Raw genomic sequence first — 24,977 nt, 5'->3', positions numbered from 1 at the left:
GTCAGATCTGAATTGCCAAAGATCAGTTTTCTGCAATTCAATTCTAAAATTCATTTAGCAGATGCTTATATCCAAAGCGACAGACATCAGAGAGTAAGAACAACACGAGCAAAGATCTAGAGAGGAGACAACGTCAGGAAGTGCAAACGAACAGCTTTGAGTCTGATCAGACGCAGAGGTGCTGACAGGAAGTGACCAGAGGCAAAGCACAACAACGACAGCTGCTCTAGAGAGTTCTTATCAGCATCAAAACCATCCTAAATATCGTAATCATCATTAAGTTAGTAGGTGTTCATGAAAGAGCTGGGTCTTTAGCTTTTTCTTAAAGGTGCAGAGGGACTCAGATCGCATGGAGTTTGGTAGTTTGTTCCACCACCGGGGGGCGACAGAGGAGAAGAGTCTAGTCAGAGACTTAGGACCCTGTTGTGAAGGTTGGATCAGACGCCTTTCATTGGCAGAGCATAGTGGGGGGGGAGGGAGTGTAGACCTGGATCAGAGAGTTTAGGGAAGGAGGAGGAGATGTTTTTGTGGCTGTTATGTAAGCGAGCAGCAGAGTTTTAAATTGTGAGCAGTAACTGGGAGCCAGTGGTGGGAGATTAATTGGGTAGGATGAAGACCAGTCGCTCTGCTGCGTTCTGGATCATCTGCAGGGGTTTGATAGTGCATGCAGAAAGACCTGCTAGTCAATGCGTGATAACACAAGAGCCTGTACCGGGAGATGTGTAGCGTGCTCTGACAGCTCCTTGGTTGTTGGCAAAACCAACAATGAACTCCAAATATCAACGCAGAGTTCATATCAAGCAAAATCAGCTTTTATGGCATGTAGGTAGTATTTCTCACAAGTCTTTATTTGGCTTTCTGTTGAAAACAATGGCTTTCTTTATTTACAAAACAGGTAGAATAGCTGAATAATACATATGGGGGCCTGAGTCTGGAGGCTTTGGTGGAGAATAAATATATTTTAAATGAAGTTCCAGGTTTAAAATCTGCCTCTGTTTGATTGTTTGCACATGCTCACTGCATCCCAGATAAACGAGAAGCAGAGGTTTTTGTTTAGAAGAAGAGGGAAAATGGGAGGCAATATCTAGTTCTTTTTTTTTCTTTTCTTAGCTCCTCGGGTAGAACATGGCATATTTGGAGGTCCGGAAGCCCAGCAGGTCCCTCATCTCGTTGCGAAACTTGGAGAGGTCTTGGCGCAGGTCGTTGAGATTTTCCACCGTGGCCTGATCTGTGCTCTGCATCTTCTGCCGCGTGGAGGTCAGGTAGCGGTGAACAAGACAGCACATGATCTTCTGGTAGTTTTCATCACACTTCTGCTTCAGGTTCTTCCACTCCTGAATAGAAAGAGACAGAGGAGGGATTCAGAAAACGGACACGATGTTGCACAAAGCATAGATGTCTGTTCAAAATGAAGGAAAGAGATTGAATTAAAGGTCACATATTATTCAAACTTTTACAACCAGTGTAAATAAGTCGAGCGCCACAAAACATGTGCGTGAAGTGTCTTGTTCTAAATCCACTCTGATCCTGTATTTTATCATGTCTATAAACCCCTCTATTTCAGCCCTGCTCAGAACAGGCTGTTTCTGTGTCTGTACCTTTAAATATGTAAATGAGCTGCGTCTGACCACGCCCCCTCTCTGGAAGGGCTTGGGTGTACTCGGTGCTTTCTCGCTCCATGTCCTATTGTTTACGGTGAGAAGCAAGACTCAGAGGGCAGAACAAACACCTAGCTGTGGGAGTGTCACCCACCTGGGGGAGGGGCTACTGCCCTTTGTGATGTCATGAAGGGAACATCTCCAAACAGCCTGTTTGAACACATATTTTCTGAAAAGTGGAGCAGGCAAAAGACGGAAAAGATGGACTTTTCTCATCATTGGGGGGTTTGTAGACAAAGGACACATGTTAGTGTTAGAGAAATGTGGTGAAGTGTATTGTGCATAATATGTGACCTTTAAATCTCAAAATTATGAATTTGTATTTATTTAACCTCTTTTCTTACCTTGAGGCTGTTTTGTCTTTTCACTTTGCCCTTCGAGGTGTGTGAACAGATCCACTTGCTCATGCTGGTCACCAGGTAGACCACAGTCTTTGGGGAGGGGAGGATGTTAAACGGCGGGGGCAGGGTGCACTTGTCGTCGAAGTAGCTTAGCCACAGTTTGGCCCGAGCAAACTTCCACTCCTTGTCCTCGTGATTCTGCAAGCCGACAAGGACATAAAGTACGCAGGAATGTGAGAATTAACTTTCACACACAGCTTTGCATTTAGAGAGGAATCCTGAAAATGCAAGAATTTGTGGAAATCCTTGAGGGGGTCCATGTTTTTCTAGTCACGGAGTTGTTTTTACTCAGCATAATCAAAATCAAACTGTTGGTCCAAGAAAGGCCAAATGTGCAACAGGGCTCCAAAGAGAAACATCTGTGAAACATTTCAGAGTGAATTAGAGAAATCAGAGAATCTAATCCGTACCGTAAATGAAAACAGTTGCAGCTCTCGGCCCCGAGTTAGGCTCAAACTACCCTTGAAGCCATTACAAAACAAAGACATTCTGTGGAAAGAGATTGTTCATACTTACAGCGATTTGTCTGAAGCTCTTATGGAGCATGGCCACCAGCAGCTTGGTCAGCACTATTACAACCACAATGTTGTAAGTGCCTATGATCATGGCCCCCACAAAGGAGCGCAGCTCTTCTGTGTAGTTGATGCGGGTGACGAAGAGGGCGACATGTGCCAGAGAGAAGATGTACCAGAACAGGGCGTAGCAGGTCCCCATAAACCTGGGAAACACAAGAAGCATGATGCAGGTGAGGAATAAGGCAGCATGACAAATCATTCAAATGACAGCTCATAAACAGTGGTGAGTCATAATGATTTTAAACAGCTGTCTTCAGTAAGAGCAGGATTCTGAACATCCATCTCTGATGTCTGTGTAGGTTCTGAGTCATCCACATCATCCAATCAAAGCTTGATCCCAAAGACTGCTGATCTTAGCTGAAGATCTTGAAGACGTTAAGGTGGAAAAACCATCACGGGTGGTGGTCTGGGACACCATCTATCAACAAGCTTCAATGTGGTTTTGAATTCTGAACCCGCAGTCCCACCTTGGAACATGTGATCTCAAAGATCCACAGACGACCAACTCAAGGTGAAACCAGAGCTGTTTTTGAAACTGCCTACTACACTAGTAGTATGTACTGATTTGGCCAGTATGCCAAAAAAAACAAAACACGGCTGTTGGACTGATTTGGAAAAAATTTACAGTCTGCATCAGACCATCTCTCACTCGTGTACTGTTTCCCACAATGCAAAGCGCCAGGTCAGAAATCTAAATGACGAGCAGCGAGGAAATAATCACAATCAGACCAAACCAAACAAAGACACCACCAGTTATCTTTGTTGATTCTCTAAATCATGAAAATCTAATTGAATCACTTTTCAGCCTTTGGATGCTACACTGTGGTGACGTTGGACGTTAGCTGGGCTGTTGTTTACTTCCTCATTCCAAGATGGAAAACCAATTTAGCCGGGCCTGGTGTACTGCAAAATAACCACAGACTGGAGGTCAGATTACATACTAGTGTTGAACGCAGTATGCAGTACACACTACCTTTGACAGCAGTATGAAGTAGGCGGTTTGGAAAACAGTCAAGGTCAACGACTTAGCTAGCGACTCTCATGAGACGATTAGCATGCTAATGATCCACTTAAATTTCGAGCTCCGTCCACCAGTTAGTTCAGAATTGAAGAAGCCTTTTGGAGATCTTTAACTAAGTCCAGTGGCCTTTGGATCAAACTTTGAGTCATTGCAGATGTCATCACTGTGCATATCTGACGCACTGAGTTCGGCCCTTACGTGTGGAACGCGTCGTTGCTCTGCTGCTGGCAGAAAATGCCCTCGCAGTCCTTGGTCTGGTTCTTGTCCGGGTCCTTCTGGTCCTTTCCGTAGAGCTGCGTGAGTCCAATGGTGAAGGAGAACAACACCAGCAGGAAGAGGCCCAAAAACTTGCCAAACTCCTGCAGCATCTGGCCCATGGAGATCTGGAGAAACATGAAGAAGTTGTCTGTTAATCCTGTTCCGCTTTGATCTGATCTAATCCATCAGACATGAAGGTGTTTTTTTTTTTTTTTTTTTCTCGATGTTCCGGTCTGTTTCCTGCCAGTAATCCTGATTAACCACCAGGGCGGCTTGCTGGGGTCAGATCTGGCACCACAGAGGTCGTCTGTCTGATGCTTACAGAAAGTGACGGCTTTCTTACCGACTCAGAAGTAAACGTTGTAAAAACAGAACATCAGCTTTGCTTTTTTTACTGTACATTTAAGATGAAAATCAGCTTCAACTTTCAGTTCTGATATTTGGATGTGTAGGCGATGTCAGCTGCATAGTTTGGTTACGTTTGCTATCGCACTAATCCCATGCAAACTAAATCACACAATGACATTGAATGGAGGAGAAACCAGTGCACAGTGTGACGTTAAAATCCCAAAACTCAGTTTTCCCCGTCTACATATAAACACCTTAAACAGAGTTTCTAAAAATCTTCACCCTGGAAGGAGTTTTCCAGAAGGTGCGTTTTCAGTGACCTAAAACGCTGTTTGAGTGTGTATGAAAAACCTCAGTTTAAAAGAAAACCCGCCTACATGTGGACTAGGTCTTGGTCTGGTTCAAGTCCTAGTGTGGACCCGGTGTGGACTTGAACTGGTGACACTCCAGATCCCAAACCAAGTCCCTACAGACTGAGCTTCTGTAGCCGGTGTCTCTTGAGACGGTGGAAAAAGCAACATATCAGAACAGGCTGTTTCTGTGTCTGTACCTTTAAATATGTAAATGAGCTGCGTCTGACCACGCCCCCTCTCTGGAAGGGCTCGAGTGTCTCGGTGCTTTCTCACTACATGTCCTATTGTTTACGGTGAGAAGGCAGACTCAGAGGGCAGAACAAACACCTAGCTGTGGGAGTGTCACCCACCTGGGGGAGGGGCTACTGCCCTTTGTGATGTCATGAAGGGAAAATCGCCAAACGGCCTGTTTGAGCACACATTTTCTGAAAAGTGGAGCAGGCAGAAGACGGAGAGGATGGACTTTTCTCATCATTTGTCTGTAGACAGATTATGGGGTCACATTTTAGTGTTAGAGATTAATTCTTATTCATTTAACCTGTTTGATGCTTACAGAAAGTGACGGCCTTCTTACCGGCTACATGTGGACTAGGTCTTGGTCTGGTTCAAGTCCTAGTGTGGACCCTACAACTCCCTACAGACTGAGCTTCTGTAGCCGGCGTCTCTTGAGACAGCGGAAAAAGCAACATATCCTGACAGCTGTAATGCTCAAGCCCTACCTGAGGGGAAGCCACACAAACATAGAAGATGCCAAAAAAAAGAGTCTGTGAAGACAGAGAAAGTCTTCTCGGACCACTGGAAACCAACTATTTATAGACCTGAGAGGCTTATCTGTTTACTGGGACCTAAAGATGCTCTAACAAGGTCAGAACACGGCGGCCCCTGCAAAACACAAACACACACAGTTTCCAGTGTGAGGGATAACCGCTCTCGCTACACCTCAAGGTGAACGACGACTTTGAGCTGAAAACCCAGAAAGCTCGTTTGAGGAGAAGGGTTGGTCTATTACAGTGATTCATTATCTTGTCATGGCTAAATCCCCCCCCGGTGCATTCATGTTGTACAAGTCTGATTTAGGAGCTGAGAGTGCTCGCTGCTCGCCCGGCCCAACAGGTAGCCTAAACTTTGTTACAGCGCTAACAGAGCAGGAATGCATGAGGGTGGAAACTCTTCACCTTGAGTGGAGGGGGGGTCTAATCGTAATGGATTCATGGTTGTTTTGTACGTTTACTGAGTCGGAAAATATGTTGTTTAGCATTTTATGCTAACAAGAAAGAGAGCCTGGTATCTCTACCCTAAACCCTTATTTTAATCACCCGGTATTATACATTCTACCTCAAAAATAAGAGGAATATGTTTATAACTGGACAATCACATAGGGGCACCGGTGGCCTAGCGGTTAGTGTGCGTGCCCTATGAACAGATGCTTAAGTCCTCGAAGGCAGGCGTCCCAAGTTCAGGTCTGACCTGAGGCTTCTCTCCCACGTGTCGTTCCCCACTCTCTCTCTCTCCCTCTGTATCTTTGTCTTTATTCTTTCACTGAGGACAAGATTGGACAAGTATAGAATCAATATACATAAAAAGTGGGTCAAATTTTGTGGTATTTTCCAATTATTTCAAAGGAGCCCGGCGACAAGACATTTTGTCTAACCTAGCAACAGTAACTAAGGAGGGCGGGGCTTGACAAAGGGTCAATTAGAACATGATCCGAGTTTGTATGCAGAGTGGAACTGGAGCACCACTTACATCTTTTTTCTCTCCTACACACTCATCACACCAGCCTCCATGCTTTCTATGTGGGAGGTTGATACTGATGGCGAGGTGAAGTCTGGGCCGCGAGTGAGCTCACTGGTGATAGCAGACACACACTCATGCTTTCAGTCACTCTTTCCAACCTCAGCGGGGGGCACTACCCGGCAGAAACGTGAGCTGGCCTCCTCAGGGGACGAAAAGGACTTACATTACCGCAAACCCACACAGTGCTGCCTCACTGTCTGAGTGTGACCCAACTGCACGCTTATACATCACAAGCGAGTGGATATGTGTGTGCACGTGTGCATTAGAAAGAGAGGTGTGTCTGACATGTGAGTGTGAGTGCAGCCATGAACACACACAGCAGCATCTATTTCCAATGCTAATCATTTTTCCATCCTGACAGGCCAGACAGTGATGTCAGAGAGCGAGAGAGAGAGAGAGAGAGAGGAGATTACAGCAGAAAAGCACTCATTAACAATCTACAGGGCACCCTCAGTGTTTTATAAGTCAACCGCAAAACAACACCTCGGCTTAATGACAGGATGGCATCCCTGGAAGCAGACTGACCTCACTGCATACCTTTATGTAATAAAGTCACACAAACAGGGGAAAAGGGAAAGTCTGCCAAAACAAAGTCAGCCGTTGGCCGGCTTCACACTCTCTCTCTCTCTCTCTCTCTCTCTCTCTCTCTCTCTCTTCCAGCTGGCTGAATGATCAACAACATGATTTCTAAAATTGTGTTTATTTGCTGTTATGCAAGAGACAAAGAGCAATTTTGTGCAAACTATGCGGCTAAACATTTCCATGAATGTTTGAGAAAAATAAAGGAATTTTAGGGATTTGAGGGGGGGACTTCTCTTTTACTCATCTGGTTTTACAAATCAGAGCTCTTTGCAACCGTCTCCCCCTGCTGGCCACTGAAGTGCATGCAAGGTTAAAGCCATTCTGCATTGGCCTCACTGTTGATTTCCAAGAGACTTTACATCCACTTCTTATATACAGTTTATTGTTTAAAGGTCCAATCAGTGAGATGTTTAGGTGCTGAAATGATAAAGGTATCTTAATATCTGATCAGACATTAAGGAAACATGCTATGTTGAAGTGCTGGCTTCTCTGACAACAATGCAGCAGCCAGTATGTCCTCCTTCTAACTTTAGATTCTGCTCCTGAATGCTCTGGATTTGTTTGGACCAGAGAAGGTAGGCGCTTTTAAGACCCCCCCCACACGGCCGTTTTGGACGCCCCTCAGTTTGTCAGATATGAGAGCAGTTATCAGGTCAACAGGTGTTGCAGCGATGGAAGCGGTCAAGAGAAGTGGTTCAGATAGAAGTGATTGTACCCGACCTAAAAAGCCTCTGCATGTTTCTAATAAGCTCCACGAGCAGAAACGTGCTCAAACTAGGATCAATATTGGAGATGCTTTTGAAAAATGGAGAGAGGTTAGAACACAGAAAGGTTTACAGACCCATGCAGAGCTGGATGAACACTGAAGCTTCAGAGTCCACAACATGGTGACCTGTGTGAGCATCAACTCTAGAGAGGAGGGGGAGAGACAGCTCTCTATGATGTTTAGAATTCAGACTGCAGTACCCATTTTAAACACTAGGGGGGCAGAGTTACATACTGCTCCTTTAAGAAAATAAAATAAATACAAAATGTTTCTTCCTTTTGTGTCTTACTTTTCATCTAGTCACACAGAGTCAGATCCTCCTCAATATGCCGCCCATATTAAAGTCAGCTTGAGAAATATACGTTGTGCACACTGAAGGTTTCTCATTCATACACATGATAGAAATTACGACGCATACGGCAACTTCGCTGCAAAGCTTCATGAGGTCGCGTTCATTTCTTATGTGCATATTATTACAGCAGCAGCCTCAGTTCATTGTGCTTATACTCAAAGCTTACACTGATGGTAATGTTACTGCAGAGCACAGCTGGTGTGATGTTTAGTGCTGGCTTGTGTGTGTTCACACTTCACGGGGAGAGGATGACAGTGGGTGGCGTCTGTGTGTCTGTGCTGGGTTTTTTAGGGAATGCTAAAAAAAAAAAAAAACAAAAACAAAAAAAAGGGAAGCGGTTTTGTAATCCTTACATAAGATTGTTTTTTTTTGTCTCATTCAATGTTATGAACAAAGCCCTGGCTGGTTACATGATCTCACACCTCCACAGGGGTCGTGTCTGGCTCTATTAGCGTTGAAAACCTTTCAGAATATCACAGTGCTCGCTTTGCTTTACCTACCTGGAGAGGCCCCAGTATGGAGCTAGTGGTGTACATGAAGAAGAGTCGCAGGTAACTCAACACATTGGCAAAGGCGAACAGGCCCTCAGCCACCAAGATGGGGTGGAAGGCGTCCCAGTTCTTCCTCTCTGTGTCCTTCACATTCTTGAACTGAGAAACAAGCAAAGAAACTAAGATGTAAAGCACTTTAGAGACAGCAACATGTGACACTAACGTATGACTTAAAAAGTCGTTTTTTGTAAATCCTGCTCCTGTCATCTCTCCCTGCTCTATCAAATCCTGATAGGCTAAAATAGTTTAGCTTGCTCGCTCTTGATTGACTGAACATATCTTTTTTTTTTTTGGAGTTACATGTTTTGGCGAGTTTTGCCTTTTTAAGATCGGACAGCTGATGAGAGACAGGAAGTGTTGGGAGTAGAGAGTGGGGGACGACCTGCAGCCAAGGGGCCGAGGTCAGATTCAAACCGGCGCGTGTCATAACCGCACATCTGAATTAGACGAGGCTCATAACCGCTCCAAATGGTCTTTTTAGACTGCAGCGTTACGGTCCTTTGACACATCAAGATTTAAAAAATAAAAAACACTTTGAAAATGTAAAAACTTGGACTGTCAAACATTTGTTTGATAGCAATAACCCCAAAAAGTCAATAGTTAATGGTGATTCATCTCCAAGAGTTAGAGGTTACAGTCTGACTCGTCTGCATTTTAAAAACACCCACACTCAGGTGAGTTCATTTATTCTACTGGTTTGTCTCGACATCTTCCTCATGATTTCTTCTGATTGACATCTCCTTCTTTCTCTCTTCACGCCTCTTAAGGTGTGAAAAATAACACTTTTGGTTCAGTGACCTCACTCCTGGCTTCAGGTTGAGCTGAGGTCTAATCACTCAGAAATCTGAAAACACGATTGTGTGGGCGTCGGGTGCTAATGTGCTTCACCACTAAAGGTTCTTTATTTGACTCTTTGGATACACGGTGAAGCGATGAGCAAATGTTCTACATCTCAAGGCAACAGTACCAGAGAGTACATGCAGATGTCCTTCAGTCCTGAGTGTGTCATGTCATGTGGGAGTACCTTGCTATTAGCAACTATCTTGAGGGCAAAGGTCGCCAGATAAAGGGAATTCATCACAAAGCTCAGCTGGTTCCGAGACTCGTCCAGGAAGTCTTCCAGCCCCTCGTACCACAGACGCTTCACGTCCGACCACACCATCCCTGCAGAGGAGCAGGAACTCACCGTCACCACCACACACATGTAAACACATCACAGCAAGGAAGGCGTTTGGCTATCAGCAGCCCTGACGTTAAAGAAAAAAAAAAAAAACTGGTCCGGGGTTTAGCCACATGAAGTCTCACAGAGGGACCCTGGGGGGGGGGGGGGCACATAAAATTAAAAGATTGATGTGCTGAACATCTGTCATTCGTTAGATTTAGGAAGAAGTGTGGAATTAAATTAAAATGGGTGGCTTTCTCCGTTGAGGATGATAAAAAATGTAGGCTGAACGCTGCACATTCAGAGGTTATTGAATTAGATTGTCCTTGGTTTCCATGGTTACAACAGAAAGTAAACAGAACAAATAACAGGCGTAAGCACATGAATATCCCTTTAGGTATCGTTTTCTACCGCTTCATACATTTTGATTCGTTCGGTTTGGGGAAGTAGGAATTTTTGGATTTTTCAATAGACAGAGAATTCTTCACGCACACACATGTACACTCCCAAGTCTTAGCATCTGATTTCCACATAATGTGAGGCATCTGGCTCAGGGGGAGCAGCAGGACGGAGAGAACAGGAGAAAAAACGAGATGTGGTGAGGGGGTAGCGTGGGAGAAAGCGAGAACAATAGATACTAAAAGGAATAAAAAGCTGCTGTTTTATATTTCACTGCAGGGTTTTTTTTTGTCATGCAATAACAACAAAACTCCACCCCACATCTTGATAATGTTTGAATTACATATCTGATTGTTTGTTATTAAACTAACTCAGTGTGTTTTCTTGATGCTACAATGACCCTGAGCGTGCTAAATCTGCACGTTTTGCAAAGCAAACGAGGCGTCCTCTGAGTGAAAAACAGCTGAAGTTACTCAAATCGATCTTTGATCTGCTCCTCGTGCAGTACTTAAGGAATACTCCCCCCCCCTCTAGTGGGCGATCCCGACCCACAGAAAAACCCCATTATACATCTAATGGCTCCACTGCTGATCTCACTCCTGCGATGTACAGAATACAATTGCCCCACAACCGCCTTCATAATGTTGAATAATAGAAGTCAATTGCTTCTTCATCCTTTTACAACCTGTCAGGTGCAGTTACTGGAGTGATTTATCAAGCCAGTGAGAAAGCGATGAGACTTGACCAATGGGCTTTGGTCGTGTGGCTTTTTTGTCTACCGGAGAGAACGATGAAACGTCGTAACCCAGAGACGGATTTCAGCTCTGAGAAAGCAGAAACCATTAAAGCGATTGAATAAGCATGCTAATGGATTCTTTGCAGACGGGGAGGGAGGAGAGTCCCTTCTCCAGAGAAAAAAAAGTCCATTTCTGCCTGTCACTATGCAGCCTCGTGGTGGTTTGTGCTCACAAATGTTTGCGTGTATGCCGGCTGGGTGTAGTGATACCGGCGCTCTGATGTGCAACAAGGATGGAACGAGAAGCTGTGGTTTCTTTCTCTGCAGCTCAATTAGAAGCAGAACTCCCAGATTTAATCCAGTCAGGCCGGGGCTTTCTGTCGTTTAGCATAGTAACAGCTGTTTGTCATGTCATGTCTGATAGGATTATGGATACAGGAGTTACTGGACTTTAGCCAGACCGTTTCAGGAATCTCTTCACTTTGCAAAGATATTCTATTAAAGGGGGCATATTGTTAGACTGTTAGAAAAGGTGGAGGAGGGGGATAATATGTCCTCTTTAAATTCTGGTTTGCATGATTCATTAGGTGATGCATGTTTACCTAATAAAAAATATCAGCCAGCCAAGCACTTAAACGTATATCATGATGACAACGCTCTACACATAACCCTCAAGCACTCAGGTGTTATTCCCAGCATGCACGTGGAGTGTAAATGGGTTAAAAGCTGACCTATGATCCACAGGATGAGCAGGTAATCAATCATCTCCAGTGGGGGGCCCATGGTGTTTTTGGTGCCCTCGTTGTAGACCAGCGAGTACAGGTTGAGCAGCAGGAGGAACGTGAAGTAGGACGCGCTGTGGATGATGAACTTGACGAAGGGCGTGTGGATGATCTGGCCGACGCGGGAGCGCGGCACCAGAAGGTAGCAGACGGACAGCAGCGGCCAGAGCATGGCCACGCTCAGCACGGTGGCCATCTTAAGACAGGTGTGTTTGCGGCGGTAGCTGGCCGTCTCTCCGAACCAGACGGTGTTGAGGAACTGCTGACAGTTGGACTGAGCGACGAACTATAAGAGGAGAGAACAGTCTGGTTAGCTGATTCAACCTGTTCAGATGGAGGAGAGTTCTGATGCCAAATGAACTGTCTCTGTGAATTTATAAAAAAACAACAGCAAGATTGTTTTGGAGAGAAGATCCAACAATATCAAAATAAAGATTCTGATATCTGAACTGAAATGTAGCTGATACAGAGAAGCAATTTGTTTCCAGTGAAGTACTCTTATAATAATGACTAAACCCCAGGGGATGTAATGGCTAATGTTTGACAATTTGTATGACATAAACAAATGCATAAAAACACATTTTATTAAACTGCTTCATTCACTGTAGCACTGACTAGCCGTACATGCTAACACCGCACTTTAGTTGCTGCAATGTATGTCATGATAGAGGAGCACAAAGCTGTTCATCTGCATGTCTTAAAAGCAGTAGTTAACGACATAACAAAGTGTATGGTGCACAAAGTCCAGAGAGAAACTGTCACAGGTGCTGGATCAAAAAATTAAAATGAAGGCAAAAATAAAATAAAAAGATCCAAAAACTTCATTAAAAGCTCCCTGCAATGCGTCGATCCAAGAGTGCAGTGTTAGTTAGAAACATTGCTTTAGTGGTTCAATTTGCTAAAGCTTCTTTTTTTTCAGTAGCCTAGTGGTTAGTGTGCACGCCCCCATGAACGGAGGCTATATCCAGGAATCAGACCTGTGGCACCCGCATGTTATTCTCTAATCTCTCTCTTCCAATTTCAGACTCTAACCACTTTCCTATCGCTGCAATATAGGCGGCATAAAAAGCCAAATACAGACTGGATTTGTTTGGACCAGAGAAGGTAGGCGCTTTTAAGACACCCCTCCACACGGCCGTTTTGGACGCCCCTCGGTTTGTCAGATATGAGAGCAGTTATCAGGTCAACAGGTGTTGCAGCGATGGAAGCGGGCAAGAGAAGTGGTTCAGATAGAAGTGATTGTACCCGACCTAAAAAGCCTCTGCATGTTTCTAATAAGCTCCACGAGCAGAAACGTGCTCAAACTAGGATCAATATTGGAGATGCTTTTGAAAAATGGAGAGAGGTTAGAACACAGAAAGGTTTACAGACCCATGCAGAGCTGGATAAACACTGAAGCTTCAGAGTCCACCACATGGTGACCTGAGTGAGCATCCACTCTAGAGAGGGGGGGGAGAGACAACTCTCTACGATGTTTAGAATTTAGACTGCAGTACCCATTTTAAACACTAGGGGTCAGAGTTACATACTGCTCCTTTAAAGCTGAATCACCAGTAAATAAATCAGCGTTCTCACTGCAATAAAAATCCAGTCAGAAGCCAAAAAAAAAAAGACTCAGGATTAAGGAAGTAACTCTTTGATGTGCTCCCTTTAAAATAATCTTAACAGCGTTATCCCTCCAGCAGGAAACAGCGTCATGCTATTAGCTCTGCTGTGATATATGAGTCAAACGTTTCACGCTGAGCCCTCCCAGCTGTAAATTTCCCCTCAGCTGCAAACTTCCAGCTTCAGTTTGTCTTTGACTGCTGTTGCCTGGAGGAACTTCTTCATCCTGCATAAGTCATATTTCACAAGACAAGCACATGGTGTGCTGCGGCAGACGAGCGCGTCATATTTCACACTGATTACAAATAGCTTTTTTAATATATTTTTTTAAGAAACCCTGTGATTAGAAAACAAACTGGGCCCTCTAGAAGTTTATCAAATGACTTTTATTAAGCCTATGCATGCTGCAGACTGGCTTTCAAAAGGCATCACCCACAATGCAGAGTCCATCTCACCTCCTTTTGGTTGTACTTGATGGCGAGCTTGAGTCGACTAAGGTTCATGCGCTCTTCCAGTAAGCCCCTCTTGTTGATGTGATCCTCGCTGGATGTGTGGTTCAGAATCACTTCTAGCTCTCGAGAGTTTCGAGCCTGAGCCAGCAGGTCTTTGGCAAACATCTTACACTGCTTTGCCAGCTCCTCATAGTCATTCCTGGAAGAAAGGGAATCAGATAGAATCAACAAAACGAGAAAAAAGATTGTGATTCTTAAAATCGTTACAGACAATATCACGGTGTGTCACGGTGTGTCTTAGCTTCTGCTGCAGGAAATGAGATGAAAACATGCACTGATATAACGGATTGATGTGCAGCAATCGACAGCTTGTCGTACCTGAACTCTACCTCCACAAGGCTGAGCTCCCTGAGATCTGTGCTGAGCTCGAAGGCTCTGAGTATGGGGTCCTCCTCGGTCAGCATGATGAGAGACGGGCTGGCCAGGCAGCGGTAGATGTCCAGACGGAATCTGATCCAGAAAAACACACAACAAGGAGGAGAAGAAGGTACAGACGTGATGGTTGGGATTACAGCGATGGTAGATGCACAGATGAGAAAAAAAGAAAAAAGCTAGAACATTCAGTCCTCTGCTGTAGCTGTTTTTTTTTTTTTTTGTACCCGCTTTGACCTCTGTGTTGTTTAGCAGCCAAACTGCAGACTGATTCATTTAGCTCACTGTGTGGGAAGCTTCTCTAACCTGCAGAGAGAATAAAACATGCCCAGCAGAGGACATCAGCAAAATCTCATCCAAAAGAAAACGCATGCTGGGGAACCAGTAGCTCAAGCTCTAGTCCTCCAAACAGGCGGCCTGCGTTAGAATCTGGCCCCCTAACCTCGATTTCTGACTCTATCCACTGTCCTATCGCTACAATTAATCCTACAATTCTACAATTCACTTAGCAGACTCTTTTATCCAAAGCGACGTACATCAGAGAGTAAGAACAACACAAGCAAGGATCTAGAAAAAAGGGAACAATGTGAGTAAGAGCAAACGATCAGCTTTGAGTCTGATTGGACACACAGGTGCTGACAGGAAGTGACCAGAGGCAAAGCACAACATTGAGGGCAGTTCTTGAGAGCTCTAATCAGTATAGAAACCATCTTATAAGTCATCGTTATCAAACAAAAACCATCGTCATTACCATCATCATCATCAATAATATGGAGACCATCATCATTAAGTTAGTAGGTATTCATGAAAGAGCTGGCTCTTTAGCTTTTTCTTAAAGGTGCAGAGGGACTCTGCAGATCACATGGAGTTTGGAAGTTCAATTAAAACATGAAAAGACGACAGAATAAAATCTGAAAAGAAACCGCTCATAAGATAAATGAATATAACGATCTCTTTCCTCTCAGCGTTGGTCAGGGGGAGTATTGTGCTGAAAAGAGTGTATAAAAGCATTCACTCGAGGTCACTGCATTCTAAATCATTTCTTTACAGATACTTAAGCTGACAATCCTGAGCTGATGTTATCATCAAAACAAGGAGCCGCCATGTTTCACAAGAACCTCTGAGCAACACTTCACTTGACAGAGCAGCTGATTCACAGCTCCTACATACCACAGGAAGGACAAAAACAACCATCACTTTAACAAACACACAGACATCCTCCGGAAGAACCAGAGTGATGCAAAACTCTCAATAAATCAACGGGAGCCGTCTCAGGAAAAAGCCAGCCATGTTTACACTACACCGTGTTCTTCATCACCTGGAGTGTCGGAGGCTATCCTTCTTGTTCTTGGCATTGCAGAGCGTGCACTCGCAGCCGACGGCGTGCGGCCGGGGAAGCGAGATGTCCTGTTTGAGCAGCATGGTCAGGATCTCGTAGTTGTTCCTGTGGGCCGCCAGGATCACCGGAGCCACGTCCATGGTGGTGGAGTACTCCGGGTTCTGGATGCGCTGCATCAGTTTCTTAGCAGAAAGAAAATGATTTGGTCTTATTTAGTTTTGAATTTCAGCATTTAGGTTTCCATGTTTTCATTTCTCCTGTCCATCCTAGTGTTGTTTGTTTACCTTTGTTTGTTGTTGTCTTAATGTTTCATAGTTTAGTGTTTCCTGTTTTATTTTGTAGTTTCTTATCCTTGTGTTTCTTAGTTCTAGTGGTTATGTTACATTCTTGAGTTCTCTGTGTATCTTAGTCCCTGCATCTCAGTTCTCTTAAAACATATCTCCTCATTTCCTCTCTCCTCTGCTTCGTTTCCTTCGCATCTCTCCATGCATCTCTGGTGGGAGGGGCTAAGACGCAAGTAGAGGAGGCAAGTTGGAGGACACTTTGTGTATGTACCCAATGTTTCTTGATTTATGTTGTAGTTCTAGTCTCCAGTGTTTCTTGTTCTGTCTTTATTCCTGCCTCTGTGTGTTTCCCTCCGGTGTGATCGCCCTCATTGTCTTCACCTGTGTCTGTTTAGTCTCTGTGTTTCTTCCCTTCTGTGTCAGTTATCAGTGTCAGTAGATGTCTGTTTTCCTCGTGGCTAGTTTTCTCTTTTAGTAACTTGTGTGTTTGCCTTTTGGCCTTTTTGTTTAAATAAATATGATCTACATCTGGGTCCTTCCTCTTAGTTTTTCTCGATCTGTGACATATCTGTCTGTTACATCTACACAGCATTTCTAGATACAGGATATAAGCACAGTAGTAAGACGAGACTTACAGCGATGGAGGGCTTGGAAGAGCGCCTCGGCCTGTGGTTTAGAAGAATGTCCACGGCTCCAACCACCTCAGAGTCTATGGCGACCAACAAGGCATCTGTAGCCTAAAGAAACGACATTTAAAAAACCAGAACCAAACAACGCAGCAGCATTAAAACAATCATTTTGCAATTCATTGTTTTGTCCCTGTGTGTGTGTTTACTACCTGGCAGCCATGTTCCAGGAGCAGCTGCAGGATGTCCAGATTCTCGTTCTCGATGGTGATTGTGACGGCGTCTCGGCCCAACACGTCCACGCAGTTAATGTTGAGCTCGCCGTGTCGGTTCTCCTCGAGCAGCTTCTTCACCATGTAGTAGTCACCTGATGAATCCCGTCAGAAAACACACAAAGCAGCACTTCAGGAATGTCTCGCAAAGACTAAAGAGATATTATAAAGAGAATTATCTGTGAATGGTGCCAAACGGACACACAAAACTTCAGACAGGATGCAAACTCTGGCAGAACAGGCTCGGCTCCAGCACTCCTCTTGACCCCGGTAACAATAACATCTCCCTCAAAGGACAGTTTTCTGTTGCCAAGGCATGTTTAGAGAGACTTTATATGGTCACAGTGGCAGCTGCAGGCCTGTGCACTGTTCACAACTTATCAATGAAATCACTCCCTCCCCTATGAGATGCCCCCCTTTGCATCATCATGCTTCCACACTTTCTGCATCTTGCATCATTTCAATTCACTTTGCTTCACATGTTAGAAGCTGCAGACCACTTAGAGAAACTTCCAATGAAAGCAGACAAATCATTTTTAATATATCTAAACTCCCTGAAGGCAAGTTTCTACAGCAGCCAACATGTAGGCAGCAGAGAGAGGTATTCACAGGGAGGGGGGGAAAGAAGTGGAAGACTGTGCACTGCTGCAACGAGCCTGCAGGGACTCTGTCAAGCTGTTGGTGCTTTGTTCATACAGTTCTGTTTGATAACATCTTCAGTTGTATCTTCACGGATCATTTTCAAAGCCTGCAGGAGTCCCATGACTCCAAAACAAAAATGACTGCGCATCAAGAGGACCAAAAAACAACAACAACAAGCAGCATTTGGAACAACTTTTAAGACCAAGCAGAGAGCTTTACCTTTCTCGCATGCCAGCAGGAAGAGCTTCTCGTCCAGCGTCGTTTCCTCCTTCACCTCCCTCACGTCTTTCAAGGCCAGAAATTTATCCGGAGAGGAGGCGTCGGTGCCCTGGTACAGAGCTGCCATTACGACGGAGAGCGAGTACGGCCAAACACTGATGTGCATCCCACTAGGAACCGGCGACCATGACACACAGAAAGCCCGTCATGTAAGGTGACATTGGCGAAGTCCTTTTTTTTTTGTCTCCCTTTTGTAGTTTTGTTTCGTCTCGCAGCTTAGCAAGAGGCTTAACGCGTCGTCATGGGACTAATTTCATCCAGTGTTGTTATTGACGTCGCATCTCCACAGCCTCGGGTTTTTACGCGCATCTGCGTCCTCCTCCTCCTTCCGTGTTTTTTCCACGCACTACACTACACGAACACTCCGCTTCACTCCTGCATGTGGAGATGAAATGTCATGTTCCTGTTTACATGCAACCATCTTCTCGCATCGCGGGGCTCCTGAGGATCTTTTTTCTGGTCCTGATGCTGCTGACGAGGCGTCTACTGCGCATGTCTCCTCCTCCACCTGCTCGTGCACTTCGCAGGCGCAGAACCGCCGTGCATGCTCATGATTACGTAACAAGGCTTTCAGTGCAGTTTCTCTCCCCCCCCCCCCCACTCCCACTGCACAGACCATCACACTGTGTATTCACATGCAGAGATACCTTCTTTTTTACGCATAACAATTCTTTGTAAACATTTAGAGCTGCGAGCTTCATCCGGGTTATTTAAAGGCTACTTTTTTGCAGTCTATGTGCCTTTGTGAGTCCTGCTGCTGTAGTGTGATCACTGCAATGCAATTGATGTTTTTTTTGGTTGAAATCTTCTGCATGTGGACCCTGGGAAGAGAGGGAGACATAAAGGTCCCCTGTAGTCAGTGTGGCAGACTTTGAGAGAACACATATGGGAGATAAAGCCGACACAGCATGTCCTCCTGTCACCCTGACTCAAATCCATATGAGTCATGATGAAGAGAAATGTAAAGCAGAGGAGTAGAAATGTAAGTGCATAATGCCACAGAGGAACTGATAAGAGATAGATTTGCTTTAGGGACAGCAGGGATGCATCAAGGCCGATACGGATAACAATTCAGCCGATAACCGACTCTGATCATTTTTCTCCCACAATGTCGACATTTTCACTAATTTTTGACCATGAAAAAAAGATTTGTTTGTCCAACAGTTGACTTCATCTGTTCAATAAAAAACCTCTCAGGTGTAATACATGTCAGCATTAATTTGATACGACACAACAGACTGGTTGCTGGATGGCTGGGCTTGGGAGCGCATTAAGTGTGAGTGAGTGTGTGTGTGTGTGTGTGTGTGTGTGTGTGTGTGTGTGTGTGTGTGTGTGTGTGTGTGTGTGTGTGTGTGTGTGTGTGTGTGTGTGTGTGTGAGTGAGTGTGTGTGTGTGTGTGTGTGTGTGTGTGGTGTGGTGTGGGTGTCTCTGTGTTTAAATGTTTTGGTATTATGTTTTGGATTTACCTTTCATTTTGATTTTTTATTACTGATGATTATATTTATGTTTTGTAAGGACCCCCTCGAAAATGAGATGATGCAGCTCGAGGGGCTATCCTTGAAATAAATTACAAATTACAAATTACAAACATCGGATGCTGACATCGGCTCATCACACATTATTTCCCGATGTGCTGATGTCTGTAAACAGGACCGATACCGATGTTAAACCGATGCATCGTGCATCCCCAAATGAGATATTTATTTTCACAGATTAAGATCAGTTCCAGTGGAGGTCAACTGATAACATGACAGCACAACATATTACATTTAACAGCATTACAAAAGGCTATGACATCAAACAGGGAATACACATGTTATATGGAGGGGTGGATCTTTACATCAGCCAGTTTATTAAAGAGATAAGGCTTCTTCCACTTCATGACCCGGCTGTATAAAAGGCCAGGTGGAAGTGGGCGAGTAACGTCATTATATTGATTGTGCTCACCAGGTGTGTGTGTGTGTGTGTGTGTGTGTGTGTGTGTGTGTGTGTGTCTCTGTCATTGATAGTAGAGGCAGCAGAGCTTTTCCAAACATGGTCATTAAACAGTTAACAGTATTTTACATTAAACTAAAACATCTCCACACTGCAGTGACGGTTGTAGAGACAAAAAGATGTTGATAAAAATATAAAATGTACACACGTGTTCTCATGCAAAACTTTGAGGATTGGAAAAAAGGAGAAAACAGTTTGCAGTAGGTAAGTGTGTCAGCGATTGTCAAATCAAATGGCTTGTGACCTCTGTGGAGTGTGGAGGGCCCGTTCATTTGGCTTTTCAGGGGTCAAGACATATCTGTGGGCCGGCCTGGGCCTGAGTGTTGATGAGATATACAACTGAGACATAGTATACGTTAATATGTTGGTGATGTGAAAAATGAATCTCCTTTTTTTAACGTCAAGATTTTGGGGGTCTATAAAGAGAAATGTTTGTCTGATGAAGGTCTGGAGCTGAAACATTACCAGTAAATGTTTGAGTGCAAGAGATGCTCTCCTAAACACCTGTTTAATAAAAATGAATGTGCTATAAGGTTTTTTAATGTTTTGGTTTGTAAAGAGAAGGAAGTCCGTTTCTTTGTCCTCCTGGCTGTAAACATATTGCACCAGCAGGGGGCAGCCTACACAAAGGCTTTACACTGTAAACATCTGCACTGGATGAGTAGGCCTATATACTACAAAAAGAGAACCTGTGGGTTAAAAAGATCAGAGAAAAAGAGACCTCCAGACCATAGAGAGTAATTATCCCTCGTACAGTCTGATAACAATCCAGACCATAAACATTCATATGTTCAGATCCAGTAAAGCACTCAGAGCCAGATCCAGTAAAGCACTCAGAGCACGCTGAGCTTTACTGGATCTGCAGCAGATGTCCCCCATGAGAAAAAAAAAACAAAGCAGTGTGGCTGTAAAAGGAGATACATATTGGTGGAATATAATGTTTAAAATACATAAAACACATTATGTTACAGGGAACTTACAGATTTCCTATCAGAGGTCAAAGGTCCCGCCCCCCCCCGCTCACTCTGTGCCCTTCAGTTGTGCACGGCTGTAATCCCAAACTGACAAGCCTCTTAGGAGAGATGATTTTCAATCTGCAGAGCATGTGGTTTCCTGTGTTTGAACACATGGCTGTACAGCGTCCCAGGACTTGTCATTTGCAGGGGGGGCAGCTGTCAGATGTCAGATTCAGCTGATTCAGCCCGAGCACAGTGCCAGTCATCGGTGCTGACCGGCTGCCAATAGATGCAATGAGGAAACGCAGCAGCATTCCCTTCTTCTTCTTGTTATGTATAATTTAAGTAATTTCTTAAATATTTGATCTCAAACAATGCCTCCTTACAGGTACGTTTTCTGGAATGTGTGAACAGTAGGCTAAAAGTGATTTTTCATGTTTTTTAAACTCTGTTATAGATCATTTTGAGGCTGTGGAGGGTAAAACAAATACTTTTAATTAGCACGCTTGATCCCTCTTTGTAGTAATTTATGATTAAGTGAATACAGCAATAATAACACTGGCTTTACTTTGATACAATTTTCAAAAATGTGGACCATCTCCATCCCAGTAAAACTCCTGAATGTGCACCACACGCAGCTGTGAGTGTTAAAAAGAGAAGGGTGGAGCCATAGTACAGAGGATGCAGACCTCTCTTTAACATAACAACAGCATCATTTCTCACAGTCTTCCATTGCTGTGATGATCCGTGGGAGCCGAGGGAGTCGAGCCTCGGCAGCGAGACGGAGCCGCAGCGCGTCCAATGGCGTCGCTATCTGACGCGCGACGACCACAACGCGGACCAATGCAGTGCCTGGGTGGGCGGGCCTTCTCTCCCTTGTATTGTGATTGAATCGGTCCAGTTTGTATTAGTTGGACGAGGAGCAAAAGGGAGGGCAGGCAAGGAAGAACCGAGAGAGGAGGGAAATCTCTCACCGAAACGCGCGTAACTGTGGATACCGGGGGGGGGGGGTTGTTTTAAATGCTCCGTCATGGTTAGAAACGGGATTCATGTGAGCTGCTGCAGCTCCGGCAGCCCTCCAGTCGTGACGAGGTGTATTGTCTGCGGTGCCTGAGCACAGTCTGAGCAGCGGGGCTTGCGTTTTTGCAAAAGGATGCACTGGATGATAACTGCGCAGGGATGCCTCCGCTTGAACATGGACAAACAGGGCGGCTGCAACAATGATGAAGGCTTCTTCTTCTTCTTCTTCTTCTGCCGCTTTGTTTTGAACACACGGAATCATCACGGATGTGGCCAACATTAAAAGACCCCCCCCTTGCATCTTCCGTCGTTCCCCCTCATGAAGACCATTGCGCAGTGCAGCGAAAACGGGATATCGTGTTGTGGATTTCCAATTGGTGGTGAATATATTACCTAATAATAAAGATTCTACTGGGGCATCAATCCCCAGTGTCAGGCTGTACACATCACCACAGAGCGTTCTGCTGCTGCTCAGTCAATGTAAGGAACCTCCGTCCAGTGGTGACCAGCCACTTTTCCTCGGGTACAGATGAGAGGCAAACAATATCATCAACCACTGAAGTTGACAGCGCCCTGGGAGAAGGATGCTGGCTTTGGGAGGAAGCTCAAAACCTACAGGAACCACACCAAGATAATAGCTCAGCCGGGCATCGTGATGAAAGTCCTCCGCAGGAAGAGGATCGTCTTATTTATGGCCTATTTCCTGCTTCTCGTGCTCACCATGCTCAACCTGGCTAATTACAAATGGACCAAAGAGCCACAGCAGTGCAACCACCAGATGAGGAGCACCACGTACCAGAGCAGATCGGACATCCGCTTCCTGTACAGGCCGTCCATGGCGAAGAAGAGGCAGCTGGTCTACGTGCTGACCACGTGGAGGTCGGGGTCGTCGTTCTTCGGGGAGCTTTTCAACCAGAATCCCGAGGTGTTCTTCCTGTACGAGCCGATGTGGCACATCTGGCAGAAGCTGTACCCGGGCGACGCCGTGTCTCTGCAGGGGGCGGCGAGGGACATGCTCAGCTCGTTGTACCGCTGCGACCTGTCCGTGTTCCAGCTTTACAACAGCCCCGGGGGGAAGAACTTCACCTCGCTGGGACTGTTCGGGGCCACCCTCAACAAGGTGGTGTGCTCCTTCCCCCTGTGCTCCGCCTACAGGAAGGAGGTGGTGGGGATGGTGGACGATAAGGTGTGTAAGAAATGCCCCCCTCAAAGCCTTAGACTGTTGGAGGAGGAGTGCCTGAAGTACAACACCATAGTCATAAAGGGGGTCCGCATTTTGGACGTTAACGTGCTGGCCCCCCTCATGGAGGATCCATCTTTGGATTTGAAGGTGATACACCTGGTCAGAGACCCTCGGGCGGTGGCCAACTCCAGAATCAAATCCAGGCACGGTTTGATACGGGAGAACTTACAGGTGGTCCGCAGCAGGGACCCGAAACTGCGCCGGATCCCTTTTGTGGATCCGGGTCACAAAGCCAACAAGAAGGACGGCTCGGACTACCACTCTATCGGGGCCATGGAGGTGATCTGCGACCGCACCTCCAGGACTCTGAGGACTGCCTTAAACCCGCCGGCCTGGCTGAAGGGGAAGTACATGGCGGTGCGCTACGAGGACCTGGTGGAGAACCCGGCGAAGATCCTGCGGAGCATCTACCGCTTCACCAACCTCACCGCCAACCACGACATCGAGACGTTTGCGCTGAACATGACCAGCGGCTCGAGCTCCTCCTCCAAGCCGTTCATCGTCTCCTCCAGGAACGCCACGCAGGCGGCGAGCGCGTGGAGGACGGTGCTCAGCATCCAGCAGATCAAACAGGTGGAGGACTACTGCCACCACGCCATGTCCGTGCTGGGCTACGAGAGGGTCAGAACAGCCGGGGAGGCCAAGGACTTGGGCAAATCACTTCTGACTCGCTCCAAACTGTAAACGCCACCAAAGACCCTTTAATTTAATCTTTCTTTTTTTTTTTGCATCGAGTGCCGTTTCCTCTTATTGTGGAATTAAAAGCTTTACTTTGAATCAGTGTTCAAAGAGCTCGGCTTGCCACTTTTGGAATGTATCATGTTTGCCCCCCCCCCTCGTTGAATTTGCAGTGGTGTTTGAAGGCAGCGCTCCTTTTTTATATGGATTATTGGATGTTTTGACAATGCAAAAGGCCGACAGATAAACGACTCAAAAAAGTGAAGCTGCAACCGTGAAAAAAAAGAAAGAACAACTGTATAATTCATGTAACTTGTTATGATGATGACACTACAAAGTGGATGTTTTGGGGTTATTTTTGAATGTTCAAGACCTTACAAAGAATCTGTTTTTTTTTTCTTCTCTCTGCAGTCTCCATACTGTCTGTACAAGTGAAAATAGTGAATGAAAGAAAAAGTAAAAAAAACAAAAAGAAGAAGAAAGAAAGATCTGATTTAAAAATAAGCTCATTGCTGATGTTCTTTGTACAATCTGGTTGAAGTCAGAGACAATCATTTGATGATGTGCCATAAAGTAGAGGTGTGACGAGTATAGGCGACATCTCAAACAGCAGTGTAGTGATTTTTTTTCTTCTAGAATTCAGAAGTTTTAAAAAACAAACAAACGGATGTTTAGTTTTTTTTGTCACCAGACGCACTGTGGACACAGCGTCATGGCTCCACAGCTGGAACGTCTCCTCTCAGTGTCGCTGTGCGCCGTCTGTTCTACCATTTCAAAAATGTTTACAATTGCTTGCTCTTATAGAAAAACACATGATCTGGGAATATTGCATTGAGTAAAGTTCACAGTTAACAAGAACGCTTGTGCATCTGTGTTCATGAACCTGCACGACTCTACATGTGATAGAATATAGAAACACTAGTCTGCTGTGTGGATCCAGGATCCCCTAAGAGTCCAAATAACACATTCAGAGTTATTCAGGGAATTCAACATGTGGAGTCAGCCTGACGAGTCCTGTGGCTCAGCGTTTCCTGTTATGCACTGATATATAATATTTGTACAGATAATCTAAATCTGAAAAAAACACTCGGGGGAGATGAAAACATGCTGCAATAATAAGGAGACGAATTATGGATTCATCTTGTCGAGCAAACGCTGCACAAAAGCATGCTGGGATACCTTTTGAAGAAGACTAGGCTGGAGAGGTGTGAGTTAAGATTTAAACAGCCAATCAGGATGCAGCAGCAGTACAGCTTTTTGTAAAAACCAGAAGAGAGAGAGAACGCTGTTGATGGCTGAGACTTTTGGTCAGAGGAAGATGATTTTTTAAGTTTCCTTCAAAAAACTGTTTGTTTACCTAAAATACAAAGCGGCCTAAAATCCAGCTGAAGCTTCTTCAAGAATCCACCTTTC

The 24,977-nt window shown here is 45.0% G+C and overlaps 2 protein-coding genes across 2 annotated transcripts; one reads left to right on the top strand and one right to left on the bottom strand.

The window, feature by feature from the left end:
* Positions 1–827: 827 nt before the first annotated feature.
* On the bottom strand, positions 828–18,277 carry trpc1 (transient receptor potential cation channel, subfamily C, member 1). The gene is made up of 13 exons (XM_020651763.3): positions 17,613–18,277; positions 16,692–16,846; positions 16,489–16,590; positions 15,549–15,751; positions 14,177–14,308; positions 13,802–13,997; positions 11,691–12,027; positions 9,687–9,826; positions 8,612–8,761; positions 3,854–4,038; positions 2,576–2,777; positions 2,003–2,197; positions 828–1,334 (listed from the first exon to the last, which is right to left on the bottom strand). The coding sequence occupies exons 1-13, from the start codon at positions 17,776–17,778 to the stop codon at positions 1,107–1,109; spliced, it is 2,391 nt and encodes a 796-aa protein (XP_020507419.2). The 5' UTR covers positions 17,779–18,277; the 3' UTR covers positions 828–1,106.
* Positions 18,278–21,369: 3,092 nt separating this feature from the next.
* On the top strand, positions 21,370–24,422 carry chst2b (carbohydrate (N-acetylglucosamine-6-O) sulfotransferase 2b). Its single transcript, XM_020651750.3, has one exon. It carries the CDS (start codon positions 22,173–22,175, stop codon positions 23,568–23,570), a length of 1,398 nt encoding a protein of 465 aa, XP_020507406.1. The 5' UTR covers positions 21,370–22,172; the 3' UTR covers positions 23,571–24,422.
* Positions 24,423–24,977: the final 555 nt, after the last annotated feature.

Source organism: Labrus bergylta, chromosome 20 (assembly GCF_963930695.1).
Source record: "Labrus bergylta chromosome 20, fLabBer1.1, whole genome shotgun sequence".
Classification (NCBI taxonomy): domain Eukaryota; kingdom Metazoa; phylum Chordata; class Actinopteri; order Labriformes; family Labridae; genus Labrus; species Labrus bergylta.
The sequence above is the reverse complement of the archived record's forward strand: the minus strand, read 5'-3'. Positions and strand labels throughout refer to the sequence as shown.

Bases quoted from the DNA above. Each gene is read 5' to 3' on its own strand.
- trpc1 (XM_020651763.3), bottom strand. From the start codon at position 17,778: ATGCACATCAGTGTTTGGCCGTACTCGCTCTCCGTCGTAATGGCAGCT. The intron at 15,752-16,488 runs GTAAGTCTCGTC...CTTTCTGCTAAG, and splicing joins CTTCCAAGCCCTCCATCGCT to AAACTGATGCAGCGCATCCA. The intron at 9,827-11,690 runs GTCAGCTTTTAA...GCTCCTCTGCAG, and splicing joins GCTCATCCTGTGGATCATAG to GGATGGTGTGGTCGGACGTG.
- chst2b (XM_020651750.3), top strand. From the start codon at position 22,173: ATGAGAGGCAAACAATATCATCAACCACTGAAGTTGACAGCGCCCTGG.